This window comes from Centruroides vittatus, unplaced genomic scaffold, assembly GCF_030686945.1.
Source record: "Centruroides vittatus isolate TY-2023 unplaced genomic scaffold, ASM3068694v2 scaffold_435, whole genome shotgun sequence".
NCBI lineage: Eukaryota > Metazoa > Arthropoda > Arachnida > Scorpiones > Buthidae > Centruroides > Centruroides vittatus.
In genome coordinates, this window is record NW_027122708.1 from 255,499 (window position 1) to 282,899 (window position 27,401).

The 27,401-nt window shown below is 28.3% G+C and overlaps 1 protein-coding gene across 1 annotated transcript; it reads right to left on the reverse strand.

Annotated features, from left to right (window-relative positions):
• Window positions 1-26,828, reverse strand: Fis1 (fission 1 protein). Its single transcript, XM_067287212.1, has 7 exons — window positions 26,691-26,828; window positions 25,862-25,960; window positions 19,146-19,278; window positions 15,613-15,689; window positions 15,425-15,530; window positions 10,558-10,668; window positions 1-252 (listed from the first exon to the last, which is right to left on the reverse strand). The coding sequence occupies exons 1-6, from the start codon at window positions 26,736-26,738 to the stop codon at window positions 10,580-10,582; spliced, it is 552 nt and encodes a 183-aa protein (XP_067143313.1). The 5' UTR covers window positions 26,739-26,828; the 3' UTR covers window positions 1-252; window positions 10,558-10,579.
• Window positions 26,829-27,401: the final 573 nt, after the last annotated feature.

Below are 27,401 nucleotides of genomic sequence, written 5' to 3' on the forward strand. Positions count from 1 at the left end.
TTTACAACTGTCAAAATTTTATTTTAAAGCTTTAAACATTTTTACTGAATATTTAATTTGCTTAATGAAGAAAATTTTGTACACTTAAATGTATCTCATAAGTACAAGTTTTTCAGGTTAGGCAGATTTAATGTAATTTTATACAAAATGCTGCAACAAAACAGTAAAATCTTTCCTCTCTTGCTCCAGATAAAAATAAATTTTGTCTGGTTATATGTCTTTTTTTTATATATATACAGTAATTATATATATCTGAAATAATTAAAAACAAAAATTAATAGATAGATACAGAATTAAAACTTTCTATTTAGAAGTTAGCATATAGCATTACTTTTCAAACAAAAATACTTAATAATTAAAATATATTTTTCCAAAAATAGCTTATCCTTTTAATAGGCAAATCAGTTATGATAACAATTCTCTTCCAGACTTGTCAAACCAATCTTATTAAATAATGCTGTCATTACAAGTCTGGAAGAAATGCAGATCAGTTAGCCTATTAACTAATTATTAATATGAAAACCAAGACAAGAAGCAACAATTCTGAGATATTTTATCATTGTTGAAAACCTCCCAAACTTTAGTCAATTTATAATACTATAAAAATATTTAATTAGGTATGCTTCTAGTCCAAAGGCTATTCATTTAATGTATATTTAACTATCAGATTATAGCAACAATGAGATAATCTTGATCTTAAGCATCTTGATATAAGTGTAATACATTGATTTTAAGGTTGTAGTAACATCTACATTTGTAATATCTAAAGTTCTATTAATATTGTAAAATAGTAATAGAGTTCAAGCAACATAATGTAGACAGGTAAATCAATATGTACAGTACTGTACTGTACATAATAATTTGTTTTGACAAGTTTGTATTAATGTTGATACTATAACAGGTTAATATGAATTGAAGTTTGCCTATTTTAACATAAAGATAACTATGTATATACATAAATAGTTATTGAAAAAGTATATAACTTATTAGTGAAAAACTGAGTATATAAATATATAAAGATATTTTTTATTTTATTATTATTTTTATTAACTTAATGTATTAATCCAACTAAAGGAAATATTAAATTGAGTAAAGTAAGTCACCCAGATTTTTAATTTATTATAATTAATTCATAAATGTAACTAATGATAAAATTATTTCTATCAATAGTATGTTGTTTTATATAATTAAAGAAAACAGTATAATTTGTCAGTTTCTGATGGACTATAACCATTGATTGTTTTTACCTTTGTGATTGTACTATTGTAATATTTTAATTACTTTTAATTTAGTATTTTATGTAATTGTATACACAGTGCACTGTTATTTATAATATCAGTCTGTAAACAGTGTTTGTTTACAGACTGATGTTATGTTAGATATTTATTGTTTACTGCCATATGTTTAATCTTCAGTGGACTGATGAGGGGTCTGTGTGTACCTGAAATGCATTCCCCATGTTAATTAAAGTTATATTTGAATAATTTGAGTCTGGTTCATTCTCATCTTGATGAGATAAGCCCTTTTCATTTTTGCCATAATCTGACAGGCTAGTCATTTAGAGTATTATAAATTCATTTAAATAAAATTATTTGAGCCAACTATTTTAATATACAGCAAGAAAATCTAAGAAAAAATAAATATAAGTTTATTTGAAAATATTGTTTTCAAAAGCTTTTTTACTGTCGAAAAATGTATGCATCATTAAAACACTAACAGTATATAACATTTAGCATGAAAAACTTCATTTTTTAAAATATGCATTACCACAAAATTGACAAATTAAATCCTATCCTATTCGAATAGGATTTAATTTGTCAATTTTGCTATTGTTTCATAGTTTAGACTTTCTTGTCAAATTGTTTGACTAGTCATCATGTTATTTAATAAGATGAAAACAAAAAACTATGTTGAAACCATATATATTGATGATACTTTGTTATTTATCTAAATCTTATAAAGGTAAACATACTGTATAAAATATTTGATATGAAGATACCTTAAATAACTAATAGACCTTTCAAAGATCATACAAAATTAAACATATTAAACTAATATATGTTTAAAGAGAGATTAAATTTTTTGATTTTTAAACATTATTTCCAAATTATGATTTTTTATAGTTTTTAATTTGCAGTTATCATTGGCAATATAGATATTTCTATTTTAATTAAAATTGTTTTAGTTAAAAATACATTTTGAGATCTAAAATACAAATAACTTCAGGTTCATCATCCTATTCATGACAAATTTCATCTAACACCAACTTAGTAAAAAAAAAAAAAAAACATTTAACCAAGTTTTATCTCTTTTGAATTTTACTTTTTCTTAAAAGTTTGTTTCTCTTATAATGTAGTACAATGCATGGTCCACAATCTGATACCCAGTTGCAGATAATAAATTTAAATAGACTTAAGAAATAATGAAAAATAAAACTTCAGATATTTAAATATATCAAATTTATTTTTATTAAAAACAACAGTTTAAAAACATACCAATATTAAATATGTTTCACCAATATTCTATAAACAACATTTTTCCAGTAATTTTTGTCTTTAGGCTTGCTTCCAATTTCTAGATGTAAAAGGTTGGAAAAATTGATATATATTATATTTCTTTCTAATTTTCTCAAAATTATGTTCTGCACTACTGCCTTTCTGTACATATATAGTTCCCTCTCATTAACACAGTTCTTAAACATATATACAGTCTAAGGCAAAGACTCCACTAGCATAAAAAACCCTTGCTGTAATTATTTTTAATCACATGACCTATTTGAATTTACGATTTGATTATAGTGGAGGTCCACTGCCTCGTCATAGATACAGGAATATTTTCTGATGGTTACAATAAATCTTTCCAGGTTTATTCTAGGCATTTTGCATTAGCTATTCTAATGTTAAAACTAATCAAAAACTTCACAAGCACCAAAACAGTGAAAGCAAGAGATAGAATAGAGTGAATGTGTTCATTTCTCACAATTTTTGCTTGATGTCATGACATTGTAGAAGTCCACTGACTTCTGACTGATTGATGGTACAGCTTTATGTATGTATATTCACATTGAAAATTGAACACTGCTCAACTTGCTTTATGCCAGTTTCATGTCCCGCTCTAGTGTAAAACAACATGGTCATGCGATTAAAAATAATTACGGCAAGAGTTTTTACACTCATTTTTATGCTAATGGAGTCTTGGCCTAACAGCAAGTAGAATGGTAACCTACTTACTAATTTTAACCTTTAAATTAATTGTCTTATAAATTCTTGCCATATATATCTAATACTTTTTACATCTTGAATGGAGGAAATGAGAAAATTTTAATTTCATTGTTTAAGCACTTTGATTTTGAACCTATTAAATATTTTATTTTAAAACATTAAATGTATTCAATTTTATATAATCTTCATACAGTATATTCTAATGGTTTGATGTAAAGATATCTGTTGTTTTCAACAAACCACAATTTACTATGTCTAATATGGCATCGTTTCATCTAAAGAAATGTTTACCATTCATCCTTCATCATAAACACACACAGCACTACGATGCAAACAAGAAAAAAAAGCAAAAAGAATTGTCAAAAACATCTTCTGATGTTAAACTGAGAATGTGCAACAAATAGCATTACTTATTTGTTAAATCAACAATTTAAGAATATCTTAAATATCAGAATTAAATAACAGAAGAGCTTTTGCCTTTTTTTACTTTTTTTGTATTTTCAGCAAAATATTGTCAATGTATGTGGTTTCAATGTAATTTTGAATATTTAACAAGGTCAAGAGTATCAGTTATGCCTGTTTATTATCATATATCTCAGCAGATAAGACGATAATTGAATCATAAAAAAGGTCCCCAAAATCCGGGGTCGTCTTATAGGACAGATACAAAAAATTAGATTGAAATTTATATAAATTAAAACCATTATAAAAAATTATTTACTAGTAGAGAGTAGGGTATGTGCACAAAATAGAATAGACCATACGATGTTTTTGTGGATAGTCAAGGTCATTACCCGAGTGCCGAATCAGTGCAAATGCTTGCAACAATCGCAAGGCAGTACTGCCAGATGAAAGAAAAATTTGTTCATTTTAAAAATTACAAATAGGACATAATTCCGTATATGCTATACAGTGTTGTTATTCAAACGATGATTGCTGATCTAAACTAAATTCATAGGTCGTTGATAGTTTGGGGATCATCTTATAAGACAGATATAAGCTAAAACTATAAAAATTTGATGAAAATTTATACCTCATCTTATCTGAAGGTCATCTTATCTGCCGAGATATACGGTATTAGTACTTTAGAAATGTAAAGGAATATTGTTCTTCACTTTAAAACAACATTCATTCAGTCTTATGAAGTAGTAAACATTAATACACAAACTTTTATTATTGTAGTGCAAAGCTTCATTTCATCTTAACTGAACAATCTTTTTATTATGTGTAAATGTACACACACATACCCCTATTAATACTGATATATTAATATATCATAACATTATTCAATGCATCTGGTGCTAAAAAAATCAGTGTTGCAAGACATCTAGAGAGATGGATTTTATAAGTGTAAAAATATTCATATTATAATCTGGTCGTGTATCTGACTTTAATTAACAATACTACTTATCATGAAAATGTTTTTTTATAACAATCATACGAATTACATTCCTGATAGATAATCTTAACTTTTTTAACAATATAAAACCATAGCTGTAAAATTATTATACAACAGGTTTGTCATCTTACTGGGTTTCATTCATCCATCAAATTATTCAGTCAATTTTAAGATTTTAAAAACATTTAAAATAGTATATTCTAATATACACTTATGCTAAGAAAACAAATGTATGATAAACAAATTTTTTCACACTGGTTATTATATATCTACAATATAAGTTTCTTAAGATATTTAAGTTATCAAAACTTTGATAGCAGGGCTTAGTTTTAATATTTAAGCACAATGGGAAGCTCATTTGGCACATTAAGCAACTCACTACACTGGATGCTAGTCTCTTATGTACTTTTATGTAGTATGATGCAAGCCTCACAAAGTTAACATACAGGTTGTCCATAACTTTTAATTACTATAATAATTATAGTAAAATAAATATTTTTTTATCAAACTTACAATATTTAAGAAACAAGATAAAGTATTCAATATAAAAAAAATTCCTAAGAAATCTAATTGGAGGATTAGAGAGGTTGCGGCTGACGTTTTCAGCCCAAAATGTGAATGTTGGATGTCAAGCACCATCTGGCAATTCTAGAAGGTTGATAATGGCATTCGCTACATCTAGCATGGTGAGTAGAACTTCATTTTTGTGTTTGGGGTTAAAATTATGACTATTTTATTAAAATAATGATTATTTAAGCATTTATTAATAATATTGTAATGAAATGCGATGATTTTAATCCAGAAATTATTTAATTATTCAAATTTTTTGCAAGTGATGTGATCATGCCTATAGAATTTACATATATTTTTGTTCATAATAGCTTATCATAATTCTGTAGGAGTAGGTTTGTTCTTTCACAGCATCTTCTACCATCAACAGCATAATATGTTTGTAAATTTTCTACAAATAATTTCCTGAGCTGCTTTCAGATTTACATAAGCCACTACTTCCCTCAACAAAAGTATGAGGTAGTCCTATCGTAAGGTAGGAGACGCGACGCTGAATTAAAAATAATTATTTAGTGTTATTAAACATCCTATAAATACTTTAAAATAGTTTAATTTGTTTATTTACCCTCGCTGGTAACATTCATTTTGTTCAACGTTTCCACCATTTTTCGATATCCCATGAGTCAGTGTGTGACAGGAACATGTGGCGCGATGTGTTTTACTCAGAGTTCAAACGTCAAACATGTACTTCTGCTTGCCATACAAGTTTAATGTTTGAACTTTTGCTGCAACCTCTCTATATAAATTTATAAACTTCAATAAGTATAACAAAAAATAAAATACAAAAAAGTATTAAAAACAGAGAAAGGAATGTAAGAAATCTATTCAAAACATTAAAACAAAACAATAATCCTTCACAAATATACTTATGTATTTTCAAATAAGTATTTTGATAACCTTGACACGATTAACCTGCCTTTAGGCTTTTACCAAGCAAGAACCAAATATGAACGCAAAAAGAATTAAAAGATCATCAAATGTTTCTTTTGTCATTTCCAACTAATTTTTAAGCTCAGAAGAAGAATTCACCCTTATATCTTTATGAAGCTGAGAAGAAAAATTTGTTGAAGTTATATCTTTGTTAAACTGATGAAATCATTTATATTTCTGTACTTTTTCAATTTAAAAGAAATACTTTCTGACAGCCTAATAAAATTTTTTTTTTATCAAATATCTTGACAAGTATTATTTTACGTATTAAGCAAGAAAAATCAGTAATTACAATGCAAGATAAGTAAGTAAGAAAACAATGGTGTAAACAATACACAGATAAAAGTGCTTTGCATAGCATTTTATGGCACATTATTCCAAATAAAAAACATCTTCTTAAGTGTACCCAGAGCAAACTGTTTTCTGGATAAAATGAGTAATTAGCAAAAGCAAAATTGATCATAATATTTTTAGGATTTATTGAAAAAAGAATGGTTGGATAAATCTCAAGACAGTAAAAAATGGATATATTTCATGAAAAAATGCATAAGTTATTCACAAAAAAATAGAAACTTATAAAATTTTTATTTTTACTATAATAAAATTAGAAACAAAACTACACATTAATATTTATTTTGATAATATATAACAAATAAATAAAATAATTACATGACAAAATGCATTGTAACTTTTTGAAAGTTTAAAACGAATCTAACATATCATGAGTTTACACAATTAACTATCCGTGTACCAAATGAATTAAAAGTTTCATTATTAGTGCTAAACACTATTTTCAACTTTGAGATTATTTAAAAGTTTGTATATGATAATATAAGTTTATATCTGAAATATTTATGCTAGTAACTAGCAATCAGCAATAAAAATAATCTAAAACATTTCTATATAATTATCAATTTAATTAAATTTTTAATAAAATTTTTTCAAATAAATGAATTAACAACAAGTATGCTATTTCTTTGATTCTAAGATGTCATTGATTTAAAGATGTGTTACATAAATTAGAATACTACTTATAAGCAATTTACAATAAAATTATATTTAAATTTAGCATTACTGATATACCTATCATTGTCACATCTACAAATTTGATAAATGGATTTAGATTTTTTATTTATTTATTTATTTATGTTTAAATGTGATAGTATACAGTAAAATGTAAAATTTAGTAATGATTAAGGAGCCAAAATTTAGTAATTAATTTTAAAAGATTAAAACCATTTGAGAAAAATCACAAACAATCCATCATATTTGAAAAAGTTGTTGTTTCAAAAATCTATTGTTTCTTCAGTTTAAGATAAACAATTCAAACTTCTTTCTTTCTAATAATATATCTTTAAGCAAGGTAGGAAATTATCTCCTTAATAATCTCTTTAAAAAATGTTTAAATTTAAATGAGCTAGTTAACTCTCACGTATGTTTTTTGTTATTAAGGAATTTTAAAAATATTTAATACGAGGGTCATTCTAAAAGAAAAGAACATTTTGATCTGACGAGCCACCCCCCACTCATGGACTTCCATATCATGGACTTCCCATTTTTTAGCGACAGTCTGACACTAACCACAATGATTGTTTATAGTGTGAGTTTGAAATGTGTGACAAAATTAAAGATCCCACCAAGTGTGAGGTTTGTAGTGTAATACAGTTTTTGAATGCAAAAGAAGTCCATCCTATCAAAATTTACAGACAGATAACCGAGGTTTATCTGTCTGTAAATTTTCACCGACTACGCCACGCCATTCAAAACAAACGGTGGGGATTTTTGCCCAGAGACATTGTGCTTCTTCAGGATAATGCATCTCTGCATGCTGCTGCATTGACAAAGAATTTGCTTCAGCAGTTTAAGTGGAATGGGGCCAAACCATTTACACTGATAACCACAACATCAATAACAATGACCTCAAGTGCAGCATTGAATATGCTCGCACCAGGCACCCGGCTACTCCTAATCTTATCAACTTTGTCCAGCCTGAATATGCCAATATCAAAATATATACTGATGGATCTAAAGCAGACTCTAAAGTGGGTAGCGGTTTCATGGCCTTCCATAACAACAAGGAAATTGCCTTTAGGCAGTACAGACTGGGTGAACACTGTACCGTTCTGAGGCTGAGCTGTTTGCCATTAAAATGGCATTGGCTTGGTCTGTCACCAACTGCCAACACAACACCATGGCCATCATATCTGACAGTGCTTCATTCATTTCCTTGCTGCAGACTACAACCTGCCACCACACCACCAATGACATACAGGATCTCATTATTAACACTATAAATTGCTACTTTATCTATTGGACACGGGCCAACAAGGCATGCCCGATAACGAGCAGGCCGATTCCCTGGCAAAATCCGTGGGGGATGATTCCAACCTGCTGATAGCCTATAATAAAATGACAGCTAAAACCATCCAAGAACCTGCTTTGGAAGGACCTCATCAGGTCCTGGCAGCAGAACTGGGATAGTAACGACAATCATACCATGCACGATTTTATCCCTATTATTGTGTCCTTCGTAGATAGCTTGTGGTACAAACTGTGCCACTACATTAGTCAATTTCTGACTAACCACGGCAGATTCAATTCTTACTTGGCTAGGTTCACCAATGCACCTAGCTCCAACTGTTCTCTGTGTGGTGTTCAGGATAGCAGTCGACACTACATCATAGACTGCTCAATGCTAGAGCTACAGAGATATCATCTCAAGTCCACCACTGAGATACATGGATGCCTGTGGCCCAATGACTGCAAATGTGTCTTTAATTATGAAGACACTTATGATGCCTTTCTAAATCTAGTAAAAGAACCACAGTCAGAGCCTTCTAGCTCCCTTCGCCCATGGACTATACTATTCTCGAATTATGTTGACTTCTCTGCCTCACCCCGCCCTCCCCACGTCCTTCTGTGTCTACTGTCTACACAACAACCTACCTCATTTCAGTACATCCTCAAACTTTGTGTTTGCAGCTGCACTGTAACTGTACTTGAATAACTGTTTTGTATTTGCACGTGAATGCCTGTATTTGTAGTGTACTTATACTGCAGTACACCTTATCACTTCTATTGGCATTATGCATTAACTATGTATCCATGTCTACTGTATAGTTTACTACTTTATGGTAGTAGCAATGAATGAAACATAATGTATATATTTGTTACCTTACTGTGTAATATACTTGTATTTGTATAGAATTAGAACACTTGCATTTGAATTTGTACCCCACATTACTGTATATTTATAACCTTTGTATTATTGTTATTATTATTAAGAATTAATCATGTAACCATTCCTATTATACTCCATATTGTCACTCCTTGATTGCTAAATTGTAAATACAATATGTAACTTTTTCACATAATGTAACTGAGTTATGCTTATGCGGCACCCAGAATGTACTGCTCTCAGTACTTTTAATATGTATGTATGTATGTATGTATGTATGTATATATGTATGTAGTTTTAAGTGGGAAGTTTTTGAACATCCTCCTTATAGCTCGGACTTGGCTCCGAGTGATTACCATCTTTTCCCAAAATTGAAGGATCTTTTGGCTGGGAATCACTATGGAAGTGACAATGAACTGAAGGAGGCCATTAATGACTGGTTCAAGAACTTGGCAGTAATTGAGTGTGCAGAAAGCATAGAAAAGCTGGTGATATGTTTTGACAAATGTTTAAATTTGTGTGGTGACTACATAGAAAAATAGCTAAGGTATCATATGTGTTGTAAAGTAAGTTTTGTTTCATTATCTTAAATAAAAATATCCAGAGAAACAAATGTTCTTTACTTTTAGAATGACCTTCATATATATCTTTAAAATTCTTTACTGTCATATTGCTATAACAAAATTAACAGGATCATCATCATATTATAAAAAATTTTTTCTGTGTTTACAGAACTATGAAAATAAACAATGAATAGAAAAACAAAACTTTTTAATTTTATCTCTGCTTTTCTTCAATATTTTAAACAACTTTTGCAGATATTATTATTAAAGTATACTATGATTGTATAATAATCAATTCACTTATATCTATTTCAATTCAATATATAATAAATTTTCAAATTAATCGAGTAATAATGATTTTCAAAAATCACTCAATCATTACAACAAATAACACTGCTTTTTAATATTAATTTTTTTATACTTCAATAATGCATAAATTGATCTCTGGAAAAGATTGCCATTATGTTTTAATTATATAATATATATTATATTGGATGATCATTATTAAAGTGCCCCTATTCAACTTGGTGTATAGAGATATTTAGCAGGTTAAATGCACAATGATGTGTTAATGTATAAATTAATTTTTTTATGTTATGAAAATTAGAGAGCACATCAAATAATGAAATAAGATTTGCTTACAATAAACTAATTAAAACACTAGTCAACAGTAATTAAAAATTAAATAAAACTTACCTTTTCACCATTTTATACAAAATCATTTTCTTGACATTGCAACACCTAAACCTACAAGTCCACCAAGTGCTAAAGCTGCACCTCCTACAATTGCCATACCCATTAATCCTTCTAAAAAATAAATCATAATTAAATCACTTAATATTTATTGTAATTATAAAAAACTGACAACTGTATTTAATTTGAAAAAAGCCTTAACATGATTATTAATTATTATTACACAAATAATTTAATTAACAAAATCTTTTCATACATCTACCATACAATAAACTATTACTAATTTAGATTTTAACATTCAGTTAACTCAAAGTTAAACACAATATTCAATCAAAAATAACATCTGATTGTATTTGTTGCAAAGTAAAAATACACAGTAAAACCTCGTTATTTCAAAACTCAAGGGACCAAAAATCATGACTTCCAATTATCTAGATTTGAATTATCCAAACTTTTGAATTAAAGTTTTTTGTAATTCTCGAATAAAATTAAAATTATGACATTATCTTATATAATTTCAGCCGTTCATTTACAAATGCATTAATATTACAAGTTATTACTTAAAGCTATTTCAAAAAAATTGTCAGTTGGAACATACTTAATGAAAACAATGAAAATGTAACCTAATTACATGCAAAGCAAGACTGAAAATAATGTACTAAAGAAGCTTAAGTGCTTCAAAAAGAATTACCACAGATTATCTAGAGCAGAGGTGTCTAACCCGCGATCCGCAGGCCACATGTGGCCCAATAAACGTGTAAACAAACCCAACAAATTTTTATTTATTTATTTCAATGGCATAAACTCAAAAAATAAGTTTAACAAAGTTCATACATATTTTATTTTTGAGTGGAAAGAAAATATTTTCAAATACTTGGAAATGTGTGAATGAAGAAGGAATACTAAATAGAGCTGGATTGTGACTCAAAGAAGTATAGACCCAAATTCAGGGAAAGGAGAGAAAAGTCAAAAGATAAAAAGTAGTGAGAAAGGTTAAATAGAAGATTTGGCTACCCTTTTTTTTAGTTTGGCATAAAAAATATCATTTGGCAGATTGGCTACTACTTTTGGGCTAAGTATTATTTATAAATATATTAGTTGAATAAAAATGCACTTTAAAATGGTGTTTTGTCATTTTTTATTAATTAGAGACCCAAATAAAACTAATATTTGTGTTTTTCAAATAAATTTTTTTTGTCTCCTTTATAATAAATGAATTTATCTATTTCCAAGTAAAAATTGAAAGTGTCTATAGAAGTAATTTTTTAAAATATCCTTTTTTGTGATAAAGTTTTAATACTTATTACTATAATCTAGACATGTTAATCCTTAAATATACTTGTATATTTAAGGATTGGGCCACAAGTATATATAATATACTTATGGCCCAAAACTCCATGACTTCTTGCAATGTGGCCCAGAGAAACAAAAAGGTTGGACATCCCTGGTCTAGAGGATCAATGGCTAGTTCTATGCAGAATTCACCATCTTGAGTTCAAGATTACAAAAATTATGTAATCAGATAAAACAAGCTCTATTAACAGCTAAAGATATAAGTATGCATTCTATCATGAATACACACATGTATTTAATGGACTTTGGAATTATTGAAACAACAAATTTTTGCAAAAACTGTCCAAAATAATTAAACGCCAAACAGATTTATTCCATAATAATAAAAATTTTCTGTTCATTGGCAATGTGTACAATGTTCGAATGACCTTGAATGGACGTCCAATAAATCAATGTATAACTGGTAAAACTGAAACTGCTATTTGGGGTGGAAACTTTCTTATAAACACATAATATGATGGAAGATTTTAAATTAAACACTATTTTTGTAAGTCACCAGACCAGATAATGACCTTCAATTTCATTGTACACATATTTTGAATTATCCAAACTAAAATATATGCAAAATCCTATTCTCTTGGCCAGGGACTAGACTTAACTTCAAATTATCTGATATCAAAATAACAAGGTTTTACTATACTGGGCGACTATAATTAAAGTACTCATATTCAATGCTGTCTAGAGAAGTATTTAGCAGTCTAAATGCAACCAAATCTGATATAATGACATTTCAGGATGTGAAATATGTGGAAAGTATTTCCATAATAAAAAATAATTACTACCTAAACTCACCATTAAGACACTTTTGGAACTGGCAAGCAACAAACATTTTATTTGTACAAGGCACTCACATTATACAGAGACCTTAGCAATGAAGAAAGTACTGCTCAGTGTGGTCCCCATTCTGAAGTCAGTGAACAGCATGTTCAGCAGTCAATCATAATTGATCTCAGTAGTATATTGCATATGACAAACATAATTTTTTTAAGACTGTTAAATTTCAATATGGCCTCAAAAAGAAAACACTTTTTTAAGTGTTCCCACAACCAACAAAAATCATATGAATTAAGATTATATGGCGTGTAATGCTAAAGATGCCATAGTGTTGAGTTTTGGTACCAACATTTTCTTTTACTTCCACAAAAATGACCTCTTCAGAAATATCACTATACCAATTTGGTTGCATTTAACCTGCTAAATATCTCTATACACCAAGTTGAATAGGGGTACTTTAATAATGATCATCCAATATAATATATATTATATAATTAAAACATAATGGCAATTTTTTCCAGAGAAACTACTGTTATTTACCCTTATTGTTTACTAATATATCCTAATATCAAAAACTCAATACGCCTACTTAAATCTGTAATAAAACTTATTATCAATCTAAAAGGTAGTGTGGATATCAGATATAATTAGTAAAAACAAGATTCCATTTGACATTTGTGTATATATCTCATACAATTAAAAACTCCAAGATCAAGAAGTTCAGAGAATGTTTAACATCAATTTTTTCTTGTTTGACTCTCAAAAAGTAAACAATATTTATTTTAGATATTAAAGAACCAAAACAAAAAAGACAAATGTTGTTATAAAGAAATCAATTTTAATTAATTAGATATTAGTTAGAAATATAATGAGAAGCAAGGAATCACAAAACATGCATTTACTAGATAAACACATACAGACACACACAACTTATGAAAAATATATATCACTGTCAGCATATGATACATATTTTGTTTGAATTGTATTATTAGTTCTATTTTTAAAATTATTCATTCTATTACTGCAAATAACATCAAAATAAAAATAAAAAATCTTTTCTTCCATTAGTGATAAGAAATAACTGATGATAATCTTAAAAAACTTTCTGCTATAATATATACAAAAATACTGGATTTGCCAATATATAATCATCAGTTACTAATTTCATGTTGAAATTAGGATATAATTTATAGAAACATTATCTTGTTAATATTAAGTAAAGGAAAACTGTACCATAGAAAAGGTTCATTGTCTTTTGTATAATTTACATAGTATTTCAAAAATATTCTCTATATTACTACCATAATTGTCATCTTTTGAAATCAGTAAAAAATTTTCTATAGGAATTGAGAGGTAATGTTTATGATTTTTAAAATTATGATTGATCTAGCAATGTAAAATGTAGTACATTAACACTACAGATGGTGACAGTTTTGAATTTTGTACATCACAAATGGATCTGAAATGTCAAATGTGGTTAGCATGAATGAAAAAAACAAAATGAATCTAGAACTATATTATGCATAGTAAAATTTTGATACATGAATAAAATTTGAATGTTGGTTACTCACAATAATGACACATCATCATTTAACAATTTGGTCAACAGTTTAGAAGTTATAACTGATTTCACAAAATGTTTTGTATCTTATTTTTTAGTTAAAAATATAAAAGTAAACTGTATTAAATAAAACAAATGGTACTTTAAATATTCTTTCTATGATGAATGTATAGCAATAACTACTTGATATGTGTCACATTAATATTTTATAATAATTATTTGTTGTCGTTTATTGTTGTTGTTAAGAAAAATAAAATAATTTACATAGTAAAAATAAATAAATAATTTTGAAAATAAAAAAAATTCAATAAATGTATACAAATGTAACAATAATAAATAAAATTAATTTCAGATTTTTAAATGCTGCTTCAAATATGAAATTTACAAATTAGTTTACTAATGAAATTAAATTTAACTTTCTAACAGTATAAATTTAAGAACAATTTAAGATTAGTATTATGATATAGAATAAATAATTGATGTTATCATGTTAAATGATTTTGCAAAAAATTTTAGTAAAGAACAGAAATAAAAATTTAATATTGAATTTAATATATTGTAAATTATTAGCTATTAAAAAGTATGTTTTTGTCCATAATGCTTCTTTATTCAAAAAAATATTGTTATTCTTCATTAATGAAATAATAATTGTTATATAACAATATTTACTTAATGAAGTTAACTGTATCTTCATGTAAGTTTGAATTAACTTATAAAGAATTTAGTTTACACTGTAATGTTTTAGAAATTGCATTTGAAAATTGAAACTTTCACTGCACAGGTTTTTTATTGTTCTTTCTAATTATGTAATTAATGATTTCAGTAATATGCATCAGAAGCTTTATCTGTGTTTGAATTATAATTCAAAGTATATATGACTTTACTGATTTAAATAATATTCATATATCTCTTTAAAACATAATTCATATCATCATCATCATCCATTTCAACCCTTAAATCACAAAAGTATAGATTTTATATTAATTATGTGTTATATTAATGTAAAATGGATTTAAAAATTTTTACATTAAAAATTTATAAATCATTTCAAGAATAAAGTAAAACTTTCCTTCAGTAACAATTTTATTGTTAATATGTTTTCTATAGGAAAAAAGAATAGATAAAAAAGCAAAACACTTTACAAATATTTTTAATAAACTAATAAACTTTCACTATAATTACCTTTTCTCATTCTGTCTTTTATTAATTTTTGTAATTCCTGAGCTTGCCGATTTGTTGGTTCCACACTAAGAAAGGCTTTGATATAACTGGAAGCTTTATTATATTCCTAAAAACAAAATAAAATTAAAATTTTTTAATTACATAAAACCAGTTGTAAAATTTTTAAAAATTAATTAGGGGGATTTTACCTTTAATTTGGTATTACCAACAGCTAAATAATAAAGATAATCACGTTTTGCTTGTTCATCTCCATTATTAAATAAATCTAAAATATTAATATGCTATAAACATACAAAATTATTTACAAATATAAAATCAATATATACAGTACATTTTTAGCTTACATGTTTCAAAGATTTTTTTAACAACTCTTCATATAGAGTTTAACAATTAAAAAGTTTATAAAAAATTACATAAATTTTAATATGATTATAAATTAATTAATTCTAGTTTGAAATATCAAACCACGGGGCTTGGAATATTTTTTTCATTAAAAAAGTAATCAAAAGTAAGTAGATAACTCTCAAATATAGGCAGTTCTTGATTTTCAGACACTAACTATTATGCATAATATTCTGATACCCCTATATTGGCATTTTGTATGCCAAACTTATACTTCTGTACATTTTCAAGTACAGATTACACTTGGATATGGATATCTGTATTTCACAACTGGATGTCAGCATTTATAGAATTGTAGTCTTGGGGTGCATACTGGTCACTGGAGGTACTGGTGAACTTTTAGTGGAGCTTGAATCAGTGGTGTAGCTAGCATGGGTGACACCCAGTGCAGATATCATGGTGTCACCCTTTTTAACTCTTATAAAACACTGTTGAATTGTAATATCGTCGCACTCAAGCAACTTGAAAGCTATATTGAATATGCGATGTTGCGACACATGAGTTTAGATTTATAGAATAAATCATAGAAAGATTTTTAGCTGGTGCGAGCCCTCATGGCGTCTCCTCGTAGCAAAGAAACTGTCATGGGAGGCGAGCCATTGACCCCCCCCTTTTTAGGTACAGGCCTACCGGGTGTCACCCGGGGCGGGCCGCCCCCACTGCCCCGCCCTAGCTACGCCTATGGCCTGAATATAGAGAGGTTTCATGTCGACATCACGAGTGACGTCATGAGCATGCGCAATTGTCCAGCGCCATCTTTGTGACTCTTTGTGACTTGTTTACGTTTTGTGTGTGTTCACGTGCGCTTTAACTGGAGTTCTTGTGTTGTTTTTTTTCGTCGCGAATATCACTATGGTGATTTGTTGTGTAATTGGGTGTAATGCTAGTTCACTCAAGAACAAAGGAACATCATTTTTTAAAATTCCCAGCATTATTTGTCATCAAGGATCCCAAACTGAGGAGCTTTCAGGACGAAGGCAAACTGCATGGCTCTCGAGAATTAACCGGAAAAATTTCGTTACGAATAAAGTGAATATCAATACAAGAGTTTGTCAGAAACATTTCATTTCAATATTTACGTTAATAAACACTAAGTTATATTTTAAAACCTAAAAGAGTTTACTGATTTGCTTATATTAATTTAGTTAGGTATAGTCCATTTATAAACGAATAACTAATGTAATTTTAGGCTTTAGCTAGTGCAAACTTATAAACATTACACGTTAAAACTAAAAGCAAGTAGGCTTATTATATGCTAGTTTCAACTAGAAAATAAAGGTACTAAACAATTTGAATTAAAAAATTTCCACAGCTGTTTTTAATCAGACTTTTACTTTCAGACAAAAATTCTTAGTTAAGAAATACGTAAAAACACGAGTTTAAACAAACAAAAGAAAACATATCTTTCCAAGCAATATTACTTCGCTGTTATTCATTACTTTTACTTTTATATCAGGAGAAACCCAGCCACTTGTTAAATAGTTATGGGCCTCTAAAGATTTATAAGCTTTCATTTGTGACAGGGTGTAGAAATTTGTTGTCAAAACCAAATAGTATATAATGTCACCAAATTCTACTTTCAGCCACAACTGTTGATCTACGACGAAGTCTGATAAACTGGCTTCGTATGGATCGCCTTGAAATAACGAAATTTTCTCTTCGTACAGAGCTGCATCTCGTCCTGTTAGACCGCTAGAATAGCCCACAAGAAAAGAATCTTTTTTAACTTAATCCATGATAATAGAACTGCAGTATTTTTGTACGTTTAAACTAAAAAAAGACGTTGAATAACAGACCACGCGCAAGCTAAGCGAGTGAAAACTACCACAAAAATGGCGAATGGGCGGAGCAAACGTGTGTTTTATCACGTGACATGCGACCTTGAAACCTCTCTATTGTGTGTTAACAAATTGGAAAAACCATAAATGGCCGAAAAATTATTGATTGGTGAAGTGGATATTTATGAATAGATTATCTCTGAATTTAATAATGTGTTTACTGTTACGTGCTGGGATTGAATCAAATCCAGGACCATCAATCTCTGTAATGAATGTAAAGGGGGCATGGTAGACCATGCAAGAATAATTCCAAAGAAATGGAAAAGAAAAAACAATTGGACAATTTAATGAACAAAGACTTTTAGCAAATTGAAGAGGATTACTGCAAAAGCAATCTTGAGGATACAAGAACTACGAAAATACATAAATATTTTGAAACAAAAGAGACAGAACCAAAGGTACAGGAAGAGTCCCAATATCACTGTCAGCATATGATACATATTTTGCTTACATTAAAATAAAAGGATATAAATAGGAAAAAGGACTCAAACATTGTTTGTATTGTGTTAAATTTCATTATTGAATATAATTAGAAATCTTTTCTTAATTAACATAATTATATAATATCCTAGATTATGAAATTATTTTTCAAAAATGCAGTTTGGTAAATTATTCAAAATCATATTCATTCCAAGATTGACTGAAACTAAAAATATGAAATAATAACCTAACTATTGAATATATTTTGTCAGATAAACTGATGAATAAGATATTTTTTAAATACACAGTACCAATAAAAAAATTCTTTATACATTTTAGAAGAGAATATATTACAGTTGTATAATACATAAAGAATAAAAAAAAAAAAAATCTCTCTTTGAAACATGTTAAGCAATATTATTAAAAAATTTTTAATAATAATTTTATATGTTAAATTAACTTAGTTTTCTTAAATTATTCAAACATTTCACACAACATTTGACATACATATTGTAAAGAGTTATTTTCAATAACTTGATTTTTCATCATCAGTGCAATGCTAAGTAATACATTTTAAGTTATAAACTGACTTGTTTCTTCTTCTAAACTGAATACAGTTCCTTATATTTATTAATCTCATATTTCAAGCACTGTAATTTGTTTTTATTCTTGCAAACTCTTGGTTTATAGACATACATTAACTCTTTAAACATGAAATTGGCCTTATCTGTTAAAAACGAGATCAGCTGATTGAAAAGTTGTTAGACTAGTTTTGCTATACAAGTTCCCCTTGTAGCCTGAGGGGTAAAAACAATTTAGCCATTAGCAACAGAAGTGGAGTGAGTTAAATGACAAAATTATGAAATTTAACTTTATAAATTTATGCAAAGTTCAAAATTAAAACTAACTAAAAATTATTATTATAAAATATCATGTTGTGTAATAAATATTTTAATTTGAAAAAGACATTTTAACATTTTAATTGTTTTATTATCAAATAAATTGCTTTACTAAACTGGATTTTTATATCTCTAAAAAATTTACAGTTTAATAAATATTACCTTCTAATAAAATCACCCCTCTTCTAATATCTGCAGGATATCTACTTCGTGTAAGACACCATGCATATTCAAATTTAATTTTAGATGTTACTTCACCTCTGTTTAAATGCTCATTGTAGTTAATTTCAAATTTCTAAATAAAAAAATAAAAGTACTATATTACAAAAAATGAAATTTAAGCAATTGAAAAAAATAAAATTATAATTTTATATCTAGATTTTTCAGGTTAAAAAAATACCTAAATACCTAAAACCTGCTAAAATAAATGGAATTAGTTTAGAAGGAAAAAAATTTAAATTTTAAATTATATTGCCATTAATTATACCATATTTATTTGCATATAAGATGAGATTTTTAATCATTTTTCACTGCTTCAAAAATCTAGGTTGTTCTATACATGTGAGTGAAGGATTCTTTGCATTTTTGCAACAATTTTTGTGAACCATGTATAGTTCGTGCTGCCATTATAGCAGGGTGCTATCGAGGTCAAAGTGAATGTCGCTTTCAAAGAGATGGTCCAAAAATAGCTGGTCATTTAGCAATGATTATAAATGTAGTTATTTCATATTTGTTAAATTGATATTTTTAATGAATATTTGCCCATTCTGAATCATTAAAAATAAACTTTTTCCAGTCATGTGCACTATAATCTTTCGATTTTGCTATGTGGGTATCATGTGCGTGGAAAAGCATTCCTCAGGAGCTGATAGCAAAGTCATTCAGGAAATACTGCATTTCAAATTAACTGGACAGATCAGAGGACAATGCTTTGTTGAATGAAGTGAATAAGAAGAGTTATAACAAAGCTTCAGAGGGCGAGTCCAAATAGACAAAAGGTCAAGAAAACATGGTTATTTGCCTTAATACATGCATTTGATAATATTTTATTTGTGATTAAACGAAATAAAATTAGAATTGTATTAATAAATCTGATTTTCTTTATTTTGATCTTTAAAGTCACACCTCGTCCTATATGTGAGATCGTCTTATATGCAAGTGAATATGGTATATGATTACATTGTAGATTATTCAGAACTGAAGTTTGTCTATTCCAAAAACTGGACCCCTGTAATAAGACATCTATTAGTCTGACAACTGTAAAACATGGTCAGTACACTAATGAGATAAAATATTTATGAAATAAAAGAAAATAGTTTCTGCACATGGTAACAGGAGTTGCTGGTGAAAAAGAAAAACTACAAGAAAAAATAATGAATACAGAGAGAAAAATCAAAACGAATATGGAAACATTTAATCTTACTAATAAAAAAAAAAAAAAAAACACCTAATAACTGAAATATAAAACTAACAAAAAATAAAAAAAAGACTCTTATAACCAATCACAATAAGATAAAATCTATGAGTAAGTACAGAAACTGAAAAAAATGAAAAAAAAAATAACTCTAATAAAAAAATAAATATAAATAAACATGGATCCAAAAGAAAATAAAAAAACCTAATAAATAAAAAAAATATACAAAAAACACAAAGTAAACAAACAAAACTAAAAAAAAAAAAAAACAATAAAATAAAACTAAAAAAAGACATAACAAAAATAAAAATAAAAATACATCTATCTAAAATCTTTTCTTTTTTTTGTTTGAACACTCGTTTGTTGTGATTCTTTAACTAAAACCTCTACGTGCTGGGTTGCTCTAATGCTAGATCTTCTTTACTTTGTCTCAGAGGAGAGGATTGAGGGCTAGACTACTTAGGACGCACGATGATAAAAGTTGTGGACGGCGTCTAGTGGGGTACAGGTGTCAAAGGAATGTGAAAAAAAAACGCGCTGAGCCCGTATTTGGATCAATGGTTGTAACGGGAGGTACATATACTTTTTTCTACACTCATTTATTATATGCTACTTTTACTGTTGGTTTATTATCATTTACTGCATAATGAGATAAAATATTTATGAAATAAAAGAAAATAGTTTCTGCACATGGTAACAGGAGTTGCTGGTGGCCAACACCAAAGCCATCATAAAAGACAAACATGTTGTCATCTAACATCAGCTGTGATTCAGTTAATCAACCAACCATTTTTATGCATGACAGAGTTTCTCTTTAACACAACCATTCTGACCATCAAATCTAAGTCTGTATGACTTTATGCTTTGGGGCTTCTTAAAAGCCAATGTGTATCAAAATAACATTTGTAACTTGGCCGATCTAAAAACCAGCACAACATGCTATGTCACTAGCATAGTTCCTGACACCACTTGATCACACTTCCAATGCATTTTGTAGTTTCGGTATGTTGTACACAACAATAGGATGCATACTAAACAGTTTCTTTCTTAATGCAAACAAAATATTCACCATCAATCCTGTCAACATGTGTTGGAACAATTTCCATTCCTTTAAATATATTTTTCATCTTATTAGTGCTAGGCTAATAGATGTCTTTCTAAAAAACTACAATAATATGAAAAATACATAAAAAACAGAAAACTGCTTTTTTTAATCTAAAGATAGGCTATAAGTAATAACATAAGATTAAAGAAACACTATACAACTATATACACATATGTATACTGTACCAGTAACTATTCATTATTACTGGAAATAGACTGACACTTTAACAATTGTTAAAGTTAATATAAATGATTCTTTGATATCTGATATCGGTCAATGAAACAACACACTTTTTTATGATAAATGTTTTTTAGAAAGCTTATGATTCTGCAATGATGCTAATCTATTTCTTTTTATTAATTTTTTTTCCTCAGAAATTCATTTTTAAGGAAAGAAAAATAGTTTTTTTTTTCCAATAATAATAAAAATAATCAGTTGGGTCAGATGCATTGTATGAGGGTCAGTAAAAAGGAATCTGTTAATGTGTTGTAAAATGTATTTCAAAAGTAGCCATTTCATTTAGGTATTTATTCCATGTAAATATGAGACAGAGAACCACCCTTTTCTTTTTTTGTTTTGTAAAATTGCTTCAGTTGCACCCAGAATTATTTTTAATCTGCCTCTGTTAATTTGTTGTTCATATGCAGATCTTCCTATAGTAAAACTGTTTGTTGTGATATAGTGGATAGAATCAGGTGACTAATGTTTACTAAATGGGTGAGTTCAATTTTTGTGACACATGTTATTTCAAATGATTATCTATCTTATGGTTTAGTCAGTGAAAGTTGCAATTTTTGGATGACCTGCTCAAGTATTGTCTGCCAATGAAGTGCATTGTTTTTGAAAAGGACTGTTCCAGTCAATGAAAGCTGTCAGCTATGTTATGCTATTATCACCATACACTGCAGTTATTTGTTGATGAATTTCAAAAGGTCCTGCTATTTCTGCAGTCAAAAAGTACACAACAGTTCTATGTTCTTCCTTTCTTGAATCCATTACTATACTTAGTATCTTCAATAGAAACATTATTATTAATAATACACCCAATGTACAGTATATGGTCTCTTATTCACATCAATAAATGCAATATCTGAGAATGTGCTAGAATATTCTTTACAGATGAGTCACCCTGCAAGTTAGTAATAATGATTACCAAGTTACAACAACAAAAGATGCATGCATTTTATGCACAATCAATTTTATCTGTCCTCTCTCTCCAGATATATGCATCCCCTGCACAATCAATAACCAAACTACAAATAAATGACAATTAATAAAAATTCTTTAAACTTTCAGAAATATTTTTGTTAATTATACAGTATATTTCATTTTTCATATGTGCAAATTATTTGCACAGATATAATTAGTAATGATTAAAAATGGAATAAAGAAACAAGCAAAGTGATAACTACATTGTTACATTTAGTTTATAAAATAGAAATCATTCCAATTTTCTTTATTTTGATCTGTAAAGTCACACCTTGTCCTATATGCGGGATCGTCTTATAAGTGAATAAATACGTGTAGTGGTAGTATCATCTCATTTTGTAAATTAATTTTCTGAAAATTCAGATAAAATGTTATTTTAGTTCAGAATTTATACCATCAGTAATCAAATGACAACTGTTTAGTATTCAATTATGTAAATAATGTCTTTACTTATACAGTATTAAATTTCTCACAAGTTTACTTTTATATAAATGCATTTCATTAAACATTCATCTAAATTTATTAGTTTTTATTATCAGGTCAGTCCATAAGTTCATGCATATTTTTATCTACAAAAAAAATCAGCAAAAAATTTTAATTAAATTTTATTTCAATCTATAATGTATTCACCATTATTTTGTACAATTTCTTGCCATCTTGATGGTAGCTTTTTAATCCCGTCTTCGTAAAATGATTTCGGTTTTGAATCAAAATATTCAGAAATAGCCTTTTTTACATTGTTCCCATCCTCAAAAGTTTTTCCTTTTAAAAAATTCTGCAAACTGCAAAAAAGATGATAATCACTGGGAGCAATATCTGGCAAATATGGCGGATGAGGTAAAATTTCCCAGTTGTAGCTTTCAAGTTTCTGTACAGTTATTTTTGCAGCGTGTGGTCTGGCATTGTCATGCTGCAAGAGAACTTGCTTTCTGTTCACTAACAATGGTCGATTTTTTTTTTCAATTTTTCATTTAAACGCACTAATTGCTCACAATACATTTGAGCTGTAATTGTTTGATTAGGTTCTAACAGCTCAAAGTGAATTACACCTGACATATCCCACCAAACAGACAAAAGAATTTTTGCAACCCACCTTTTGTAGTGGGTTTTGGCTGTTTGTTGCGATCCATCCATTGTCTTTTTCTCGTCACATTATTATAGAGGATCCATTTTTCGTCTCCAGTAACCAGCCTGTCAAGAAAAGGTTCTAAAGCAATACGGGATAAAAGAGACGTGCAAATGTTTACATGTTGTTGTCAGTTGACTATTGACAGTTCATGTGGTTCATGTGGCCATTTTCCTAGCCCTGAAACTTTTCCAATTTGTTGTAGGTGTCTATGAACAGTTCCATGGGATGAATTTAAACGTTCCGCAATTTCATCAACTGTTAAAAATGGTTCTGCTTCAACTAATGCAGAGAGAGCATCATCATCAAAGTCAACGGGTCTTCCAGTACGAGCCTTGTCCTCCACACTAAAATCATTGTTTCTAAATCTTTCAAACCACTTCTGTGCAGTCCTTGCACTAATTACAATTTGATTACATACAGTATTTATTTTTTTGGTTGCATTTGTAGCATTCTCACCACTTAAAAATAAAAAGTATAAAACATGTCTTTTATATTCATAGGTTACTTCCATTTTAACGAAAATAAACAACTGAAATGTTCACAATTCTGAACAGTATTATATGAATGAGATCCAATTTAACATTTCAGTGTAAAAATTATCACATTACACTGACATTTTTAACAGCAAAACAAGATTTTTCTCAAGGTCATAAAAATGAGCATGGACTTATGGACTGACCTGATACTTTCACTGAAAAATATTTAATTTTATATTCTAAAATTTTATAAAAATTACATTGTATGTTATTCTTTCATATTCATTAATTATATCTCACATTAAATATCATTTTATAGTTAAAATAAGCAAACAATTTCTATTTAGTATTTGCAAACATAGCTAAAACACTAATGTCATCATACAAGTATTTAAAAAATGCAAAATATAGTCATGTTTCAGATGTTTATGATACTGTAATAAAAATCATAGATCTCTGATATATTTCAATTTTTTAATAGATTCAAATTTCAAACAAACATAAATCTATAACATTTATAATTTTTATTACTAAAAAATGAAATAAGTCAAGGATTGCCTCTATTTTTTTTGGACAACTCGTTCTTTTTCTATCCCTAAATCACCTTTGTACATTAAATTCAGAGTTCAAGTACATATCAGTCGACAAGAAGGCAAATAAAATAAGACTCCCATTTCTCACACACAGGAGTTCTCAAAGACAAACAATTAGTGTAATAGTTGAGTAGGAGAAAAAACCAAAAACGGCAAAGGTTTTAGCATGTTCCCATTATTGACACCGTACAAATTGCCTTTTTTAAATTTAAATTTCTAAGAATATCTTACAATCTTTCTTCAAAACAATGTCTTCACAGCACTCAAATCTACCATTTGACTTTTGTACATATTGTTTTTGGACTGCATTATGTCAAAAAACGAGGAACCGCCTGTTTTTGAACCATTTTCTTCTTATTTGCCTTCCTCCCAACCGAAATGTACTCAATACATTTGGATACTGGATTTATCGTCTCTAGAAGTATGCAAATTGTTTGAACCATATAAAATGCTTTAATATAGAAAAGTTTTGGTATTTCTTTTATTTTATTCTAATATTTTTCCCCTTCATATTTTTGCTTTGAAGTTCTTTAAATAAAAATATGCTGAATGTTTTACGAATGAATGAGCTTAAGATTTATTAATTTTATTCGTATTGTCCGACACTATAACAGTGAAATAAGTCACGTGAGAAAACTCACATGACTTCAGCTTAGAGAGGAAAAAAACTAATCAATGGTGACTCATATCGATGTTTACCTTAAATATTTTTCTAGAAATTGATTTTCGGGTTGTAGTTTTGTTATATTCAACTAAATACGGAAATTTATTTATTAAACATTAGTTTCTTTTTCTCTTACGATAATAGATAACCAAAGTAGATATTGATGGTTTTCATAATTCTAACAGAAACGTTAACATTTTTTATATATTAATACTTGACGTGAATTATAGTAATTTTTAAATAAATAACAACTAAAATTATTTTACCGTATAAAAATTAAATCATTACCTTAAGATCATCCGACGACACATAATCATCCAAAATCGCTTCCATATTCGATAGATCGTAGCGACCTCTTCCGAAATACAATTGAAACTTGTCGAATATCTATTTAAAGCACGTTAATAAATTTGATAAACATGTTACTAAAGTAGAAAAGCAGACTCGAATAGTTAGATTTAAATTTTAAATTTCATTAATTAATTAATATTCGAAAGTCTTATAATTTACTAAGCTCTATTTGTTTTTGCCTTTACCGTCTCGGTCCGATGGCCGAGACGGTAAAACGGTAACCTGCCACTCTGGGGATTTGATTCGTTTGAGTTAATGGATCAATTTCGCTACGAGAATAAAACTCGTTTTTCACTTTCGCTATTCGCTCAGCGTAAACTAAGCTTTAGCTTAGAAATTTTCACGGGTTGACACGGATGTTTAGGCCCAGCCATTAGAAAGACCCGATATATCCGTCACCATCCAACCGTTCTCATTATGGGCCTGATGAAACCCACATATTCGGATATGTTTAAAAATTCACATAAAGTCCGCACGCGGAGAATAAAGTTTTTCAATTTTTTAAAGTGAATTTTCAATTATGTTTTCCATTCAATTACGCGTCACACAACCATGAAACCCGAATATTTTAATTGTTCTAAAATATTCTTTAAATTAAAAGGAATAGAAGAATATTTTAAACTGTTTTTATATAATGTTAAGAGTCCCTTTATCTGATTCTTGACTTTAATAGTAACACAAATTCATATAGTAAAATCTCCCTGTTAGAATTATACTTTCGAACGGTTGAATTAATCGCGCATTTTTTTTTTATTTGATAAGTTACCTGGACAATTGCTCTTTGAAAAAATTTGGTTTTCTTTCTTCTTATCATGATCTTTATTCATTTTACGTTTGGTCAGACGGTGCCTAGTAGAATTGGTGGAAATTACTATCAATAACGATCGAAAGAGATCATTAAAATAGTATAGTAAGCATTCTACTAAACACGTGAATGATGTACTGTATTTATTCTAGAAGACAAATACGTCATTCACGATGTTTACGTGCCCGACGGTTTTTTAATAGATTATCAACATAAGTTTAGAAATGTATTTCTTTTTTAATTTTTTTAATGTCTTGTTTATAGAACAAGAAAATACAACAGTTAAATGACTTGTTTTTATTTCTATCATCTTTTGATCTGTATTTTTATAAATAAATAAATAAAAAAAGACTTCTATTTTCTAACATTCTAAATTTTAAATTGTTCCAAACTCAAAATAGTAAACTTTTCAAATTCGGATAATAAATTCAAAAATACAGTACATTTTAATTTAACAATATAGTTAAATACTTAAAGCATAGGTTGATTTTAAAAAAAAATTATTCAGATGTTCCCATAAACTATCAATTTACGAAGTTCGATTTTTACTTAATTTGCGATTTTTTATTATTTTTCATTAAGGGCTGTCCATAAATGACGTCACACTGGAAAGGAGGGAGGGAGTTATGACAAATCGGACAAGGGAAGGGGAGGGGTTGAGCATTAGTGGAT

Coding starts and splice junctions, on each gene's coding strand:
- Fis1 (XM_067287212.1), bottom strand. CDS start 26,738: ATGATAAGAAGAAAGAAAACCAAATTTTTTCAAAGAGCAATTGTCCAG. Junction 25,961..26,690: donor TTCAAAGAGCAATTGTCCAG/GTAACTTATCAA, acceptor TGCTTTAAATAG/ATATTCGACAAGTTTCAATT. Junction 19,279..25,861: donor TGTCGTCGGATGATCTTAAG/GTAATGATTTAA, acceptor TTTTTTATTTAG/AAATTTGAAATTAACTACAA.